General features: G+C 30.5%; 1 protein-coding gene across 1 annotated transcript; it reads left to right on the plus strand.

Annotated features, from left to right (window-relative positions):
• Positions 1–674: 674 nt before the first annotated feature.
• On the plus strand, positions 675–8019 carry LOC145106070 (uncharacterized). The gene is made up of 4 exons (XM_079043119.1): positions 675–887; positions 971–1129; positions 1229–1388; positions 7849–8019. Exons 1-4 carry the CDS (start codon positions 675–677, stop codon positions 7965–7967), a joined length of 651 nt encoding a protein of 216 aa, XP_078899245.1. The 3' UTR covers positions 7968–8019.
• The last annotated feature ends 287 nt before the right edge of the window (positions 8020–8306 follow it).

Consider the following 8306-nt stretch of genomic DNA (forward strand, 5'->3'; position numbering starts at 1 on the left):
TTATCAATTTTTTAAAATAAGTAAAATGATTGGCACATATTCATTCCAACATCCACACAATAATTAATTAGAATATAATAACTTATATATATATATATATATATATATATATATATATATATATATATATATATATTCATTTTTTTGTGTTTGGACCGAGACTAAGATAAATTAGGACCGACACTGCATAGGGATCAAACCTCTCAACATACAAATTTATTTTGTGTAAGTTTAATCTCAAAAAAAAAAAAAAAAAAAAAGATTTTCCGTAAATTCCAAGGATATTTTATAATCTATTTTTTATAGAGAAGTTAAACCTGCCGACCTACAAAACTATTATTACCAATGTCTAAAACCCAAAAATACACCGATTATAAACCAATTATTTTTCATTATATATCCTTCTCCTTTTTATTCTTTTAGAATATATAATGGTATCTATTTTCTAGTTTTAGTTTGTATATAAACTTTTTATTTGTCCCTAAAGCTACATGTCATAGGTGAAGCAAGTGAGAAGGGCCCACAAGTTTCAACAAGTTTCCAACGTGGCAAGTGAGTCATCAATCACGTGACTTCCTCAATCCCACTGTAATCACCTTAATCACACACTTGACTTCGGCTCTCTCCTATAAAATGAACTCCGCGTGCTTTCACCACCCAAAATTGCCCAAAAAATGTCCGATCAGCTCTCCGACAACCGCAACAAACAACCGTGGCTCCGCCACTTCTCCGATCAAAATGACTACACCCAATCACCTTCTCCTTTCAACCGCCGCAGCTACTACCCCGATCATTCCGCCATTAACGGCCCTGGGGAACATCCTCCCCTCCACCGTCACCAACCCATCAACAATTTTGCTAAACCACCACCCACCACCACCAATCTGGTACGATAAATTTCTGAGATTACAAGATTTCCTCTTATTCTTCTTTGCATGGCTTTTGATCAATTTGTTTCTTAATCAACCAGCGTTTCGGCATGTGGGGTCGCGGCGGTGCAAAAGCTTACTTCCGTTTTCACGGCGGAATTGGTGACGGTTGTGGAGGTGTTGGTTGCCGGTCTACGAAAGAGAACACCATAGCTCGGCCGCTGCAACTCTTTGAAGCCCTCAATCCGGCTCATTTGCAGGTATATCTTTATCATTTTGCGTGCCAACTTTCTTTGTTTTTTTCTTCCGAAAATTAAATTTTCATCTTCCTTTTGTTGTTTTGGCTTTTTGGGTTTCAGATTGACGTACTAAAGAAAGCATGTGAGGGTGGTTTTGTGAATCCGGCGATCGGAAAGTGGTTTCCGCCGATGGAAACAAGCGCCGGGACCGGAGTGTTCTTACCTGCGTATCAAAAGAGGATCGGTGTCACTAAAGTTGATGATTGCAAAACCAATGCAAGTAAGTTTTATTACAAATGCAGTTAACTTTTAAGTTTATTTAATTTATTATAAAAAAAATTCAAGAAAAAAAAAACGCGATTTCGAAGAGAAAGGGAATGAATTGGCTTGCACGTTTTAAAAAACTAATTTTGATTTTTGAAGGTTAATAACTGAATATTGTATTCTTAGTATAAGTTAAGGTGATTTATTTTTTTATTTTTTTATTTTTTTATGAATCGGCAAAATAATATAATATAAAAATAATAATAAAGTAATTTCAATTTGTTTTAAAATTTACATTTGAAATTAAGTAAAACTAATAACTACTTTTATTGTTTCTAACTTTCCAATATTTAATTTATACTTGCAAAATTATAAAAAGCAACTACACATGACAAAATTAACATATATTTTTTTAGTTGGATTATAACACAACTATTTTTTTTTTACAAATATTCATGTTTTTTAAGTAAATATTGTAATGTAAAAAGATTTGCAGCTACATTTATTTAGGCTGTGTTTTGCGTGTTTATTTTTCGAGTTTTTTTTTAAATTATAATGTTTGTCAAAACAAAAAAGTAGCTGATAAGCTAGTTTTTTAAAAAGCTACTTAGATTGATTTTTCAGAAGCTTTTTGAAAAAATTCCAAATATACCATAAACTAATTATTAAAACATATTCTTCTAATATATTATCAATTAGTTTTTACCAAACGTCATTTTTTGTCACTTAGTTTATAAGCTAACACCTAACTTTTCAGTTAACAACTAGTTTTTCAGCTATTAGCTAGTTTTTCAGCTAACAACTAGTTTTTATGCTACTCTACCGAACATAGCCTTATTTTGAACATCCCCAAAATGTTTCTTTCAACATCCCTGAAATATAATAGGAACAAATATTTCTTTCAACATCCCAGAAATATGTATTTTGAACCAAGTTTTTTTTAAACAAAAAAATCTTGCTTTTTCAAATTTTGATGGTCCATTATGTCACTATCAATATATAGTATATTATGGTTTATATTCGTCATATTATACGTTACAATACGTATATTCGTCATATTATACGTTACATTTAGGAAATTTACTTTATAACACGTATATTCGTCATATTATACGTTACATTTTGGAAATTTATTTTATAACCGAAAGAAACTTGTTAAGGGTGTGTGTGGGAATGATCTCTCACCTTTTGTCTGTCACGTCAGTATTTCTCTTACATTTCTTTCCTTCACCAAAACCCAATGTGTGTATGGGAAGAATTTTTCACTTTTTTTATTTAAAAAAATATATATTTCATACAAATATTATACTATTTTTTAGGAATTAAAAACCATGAATTTTGATATATTTTTTATTAGATATATAATTTAATAAATATTATAAAAGCTGAAAAAAAATATTGACCAATCACACGAGGAGAAAGAGTAAGGGATTGACTCCGCTCACTCTTTTCCCTCACCAGTGGCGGATCCAGATCGAAGTTTTACCGATGTCCATTATATTATTAATATTATATAGTAAATAAAATACAATAAATAAAAATAATAAAGTACCATAATATTTAATGTTTTACCATGAATTGTTAAATAAAATTTAAAAAAAAAAGTAATCATATACATATTTGTTGCTTCCTTTTGAGATTTTTTTCTACAAAATGATAAATAACTATGTAAAAGAAAAGTAAAAATGAATATGATCAAAAGAAACTCTAAAAATATGCTATTTTAAGTGGGGCAAAACTATAACTTTATATTTATTTTCTTCATTATAAGTGTTGACTAAAAAGACACCTTATTTTACCATATAGACACCCTAATTAATTTTTGAAATATTTTATTGGTTGAAATTATATTGTTTTCCGAAAAAACCGATTATAAGTAGTTAGTTATAGATTGATTTTTTATAAATGTGTTAATGGAGTGTCTAAAGAGTGCCTTATTAGCAGCATCATTTATATATAATATATGTGCTGGGCTACTTTAAGTGGGGTGCATGCACCCCACTACTAACATACTAAATCCGCTATTGTCTCTCACCCATTTTCCCTCACCCACGGTATGGTGTTTCTGGGTGGGAAAACTTTTCCCTCGCACTTTTCCCGTTGCACACCCACCGACCTTGTATGCACATCTGGTAGCATAACCACGAATTAAGGAAGACATTATAGTTGATAAAGACAAACAACAATGGGCAAAATAGAAATTTCTTATTTTGTCTTCAATGGTAGATATGAGAGTATGAAAGACAACATTGAAATGGAATAACAATTATTAACAAAAAGAAACAAAAGTAAAAGAGCAATTCCCTTATGCGTATCACAATGGTCAAAGTCATATCCACTTTATCTATAATTATTTACACTATTATCCATGGACTAGGCATAAGAGTCACAATGAACTCGCAATATCCATCTAGAGTCTTGGCAAACATGTTAAGTGTACTCGAACTTCTAATTCCCAAAAGCATCTAAACATAACCGAACAACTATTTGTCGAGCTTGAACATGAGAGCTTTGACAGGCAATACAAAACCAACACCTTTCGAGTGAGACTAAGAAATTGTTTGAATATGATTGACAAAATTAACCGGAAACAAGTAGTTGATAGTTGAAAGTCGTAAATTTTTTATTATGTACAAATGTTTGAAAAAAAAAATAATTACAATATATTAATAATATAGAATTACATAAAAACAAAAAAGTTAAAATCACTAAAAACTAAAAACTCCTAAAATTATACCTAATGTCCTAACAAATACTCCAAAATGTATACGTTTCCACACACACACACACACATAGAGAGAGAGAGAGAGAGAGAGAATTTTATTTTAATACTAGTTTATAATCTGTGGAAACCACGATTACAAAATTAATTAAATTTTCATAGTAAAACTCAAAACTATTAATCAAATATTTTAAATAAATTATTAATTAAAAAAATTTAGTTATATAAAATTATATTCTTTGATTTAAATAAATACATGAAAATATAATAACTTATAATATGTATTAATTTATTTTAATTTTTTTTCTAATGTTATTAATTTAATGTAATTAGAGTGAAAAATTTAAATTTTGAATAGGTTGACAAGTTATATGACATTAATTAGAAGCCCTAATAAGGTGACATATGACAAAAGAAAAATAAACATATTCTTTTCTTATAATAAAGATATATTACCTTAAATAATAAAACTTAATTATATGGTTTTTTCTTAAATTATTCAATTTTACTAATGAATCTAATTAATCCAGTTCTTGTAAATTAACAATGATATATTATAATTCTTTCATATCAATTTCTTTTGTGATTTTAAAATGTGAAAATGCAAGTTTATAATCATCCCCAAAATCTCAACTACTAGTGCTCACAAAAACCTTATTTTCGATGGTTTTTTTTTTATAATTATTTTTGGAATAAAAGTTGCATGTACTTGATGGTGTATTTTAGGAGGTCGAAGTCATGATATTATCTCATGAAATTGATATAATTTTATTATATTTTTTTTTTGTTAATAATCACATGATAAATTATCAGTTGAAGAAAATAAATAAAAAAATGTATAAGCCGGAATTAATGCTACATATAAACTTTTTTGGTAACACTTTTATTTTTATACGGATAAATTTTGACTAAACTTTTATTAAAAAGGATAATAATATATGCTTTTAAGTAAATTTAGAATAATAAGATTATTTTTAACCAACAAATATATTAAAAGAATCACGCCTAACAAGCGGCTAGCCAAGTAAGAGACTATAAAATAGACGGTAAAATAAAACAAATTTTAGAGACAAATGAAAGGGGAAATACACCACACATTCCAATTATAAGAGCAATTCGATCTCTGATGTTTGATCCACGTGAAAACAAGTGATTTTATATTATCAGCAGTCTTGAAAGGTGGAGGTCGAATTTGTTTGAACACACAATCACATATCGCCTTCCATAACCACCAAAGAGTCCCATAAAAAATAGTGATCAGCAACCGGGTATTCGATTCTCCTACGAAGGATGTCAACATGATAAATTCCATCAGGGGAGATATTACATTTCCATTCATCTCTTCTCAAGCAAGGTTGGAACGAATTGATAACAAGAAAGAACGATTTAAGCTCTGAATCATGCTCCACAGGTAACCAGTTTGCAGTCCGGTCCCATATATAACCTCCTATTCGAATTCATTCTTCAATATTGGATATCTTTTTTTTTCTCTCGACATTGTATAAATATTGGAAAACATCCTTCAGAGGTCCAGGTGCAATCCACCAATCCTGGCAAAATAAGGTATCGTTCCCAGCATACACCTTTTTTGTGATGACATCCTTTATCTCAATGCTCAATTTTTGAAGATTCAATGCAATCCCTGCTACATTATTCCAAACCCTTGCAATAGATTTTTTACATACACTCTGCATGCTTGTTCTTTAGATTGTGGATACCAATAAAGACTTTTTGCCCAAATCGAGTTCTAGTTTGATCTAAGACGGGACCACCATTTCACAATCAGTGTTATGTTCAACGCTCTAAGAATTTACTTTTAGTCTCCCCTCTGCCCCGTAAGAATTTTCTTTGTATTTTCTCAAGTTCGTTTGTGACCCACATTGGAGCCACAAAAAGAGAGAAAAAATGTGTGGAAAGATTTCCCAAAGCAGCCTTTATAAGTGTTACTCGCCCACCAAATGATAGAGTCTTAGCCTTCCATGTTAAGAGTTTTGAGTGAAATCTATCGATTATTGGTTTCCAATATCTTTTTAGGTTCATATTTGCCCCCACCAGAACGCCAAGATAGGTGAAAGGGAGATTTTCCAAATCACAACCAAGAGATATTGCCCATCCCGAGACTTCTCGCATATTCGCCCCAATACCAAAGACACGAGGCTTATGAAGGTCAACTTTTAAACAAGATGTGACATGAAAGCATCTAAGAATTCAGGCAAGGTTCTTTATGTTTTCTCTACACCATTCTCCAATAAAGAGAGCGACATCCGCATAAAACAAGTGTGAAATAGTCGTTCCTCCATGTGGAATTTTTACCCCATTAAAATATCCATTTTCACCTGCTGACTGCATTACTATATTTAGCCCTTCCATTGCAATTTAAAAAAGAAATGGTGAAAAATGGTCACTTTGCCTGACACCTTTACCCATAGAGAACTCTTCCGTTGCGGATCCGTTGACTGGAATTGAGGCTCTAGCAGATTTCAAACATCCGTTTATCCATATTCCATAATCTCTATTTTCTCCCGAAACCCATATGTTCAAGTGTCGAAGCGATTTATTCTCAATTAATATAATCAAACATCTTGTCAAAATCAACTTTGAAAATGAGAAGTGTCTTTATTGATTTTTTTTCCCAGGATCACAATTCATTAACTACCAGAGGGAAGTGTCGAATCGAGTTATTCCCAATTAATATAATCAAACATCTTGTCAAAATCAACTTTGAAAAGGAGAAGTGTCTTTATTGATTTTTTTTCCCAGGATCACAGTTCATTAACTACCAGAGGGACATCAAGAATATTCTGATCTTCCACAAAGGTCGATTACACCTCATTAATGCATTTAGCTATGATCTTCTTGAGACGAATATCATGAGATTTGACAATAATCTTGTACAGGCATCCGATTAGGCTAATTGGCCTATAATCGCCAAGTTTGAAAGGGTCTTTTACTTTAGGGACTAAAGTAATAAAAGACGAGTTACATCCTCTCTCCATCTTACCATATTTCTTAAAATGTTAACAACATTGAAGATAACTCCCGTTAGTAGATCCCAATGTCTTTTGATGAATTTAAACGAAAAACCATCTGGCTTCGAGGCCTTTTCCTTCAGTTTTTCAGTTTTTATGTGTATTATGTGAAATTTTAAAAAATGCATGAGATCAATTCATAAGTTTTTCAAAACCTTATGTATTTGTTTTAAGCTTCGTAATACTATTATCCTTAAAAATATTAACTTTAGCATCAAAAAACTAACTTTTGTTACCACTTCAACACTTGTATCATACACAATTAATGTGTATCGATCTAACCGGTCCAAGAACCAAAAAACCGGCACCGACACCCGATATGTCTCAATAGTTCCGGTGCAAAAAAAATCATTACAAACCACAAAATGCTCACCCACATATGTATTCATATATTTTGTAACTCCTTAACGAACGAAATTTTGTATTATTGTGCCGTTGCAAACAAGACCATAGGGCTGACAATTTTTGTAATGACCCATTTTTACCTAATTTGTTTTTGCTTGTAAAAAAATTTATCGTGTCGTCTTTCGAAAATATACATATAAACATTTATCTATTGATACGTAATCTCTAATACCTTATTTAAATTATGTATCAAGTAGGTGAATCAAATAAAAATAAGTGTGTAACAACATGGTAAAAATTTGTGGAACAGCTATTTACCATTTGTTTTTGCATTCCTTTTTTAATCTTTCCTCTAATGTTCTATATATTATATATTATAGGCATGTATGTTGGACAGATGAAGCAAGATGAAGAGAAGCGTTTTGGGGTGAAAGAAGAGGGTAATGAATTTGATGAAATCCCAATAGAATTGCTTTTACCTCCGGAATGGACATACTAATGGTGTAAGTAAGACCTTGTATACAATGGTCGTTTCCTATATAATAAATAAATAAAGCACCTTCATTTTGTGTTGTAGGTGCCTTGTCTTTTACACACACCATATATTTGTGTTTATTAATTAAATAATTAAGAGAATCGTTTATAAAAAATTAAAAAAAAAAAAAACCATTTTAAGGGTTTTGTAACATAAACAAATAAAAATAATATATTTTTTTTAATTTAGCCCCAAAATTAATACAATTTGTTTTTAAAAATTTAAGTATAGTTCATAGCTGCAAATCTATAACAGAAAATCATATGGGTCCCTAGTTAAAATTAATTGATAAAAATAAAAGAA

This window comes from Lactuca virosa, chromosome 1, assembly GCF_052849685.1.
Source record: "Lactuca virosa cultivar CGN04683 chromosome 1, Lactuca_virosa_CGN04683_v6, whole genome shotgun sequence".
Classification (NCBI taxonomy): Eukaryota; Viridiplantae; Streptophyta; class Magnoliopsida; order Asterales; family Asteraceae; genus Lactuca; species Lactuca virosa.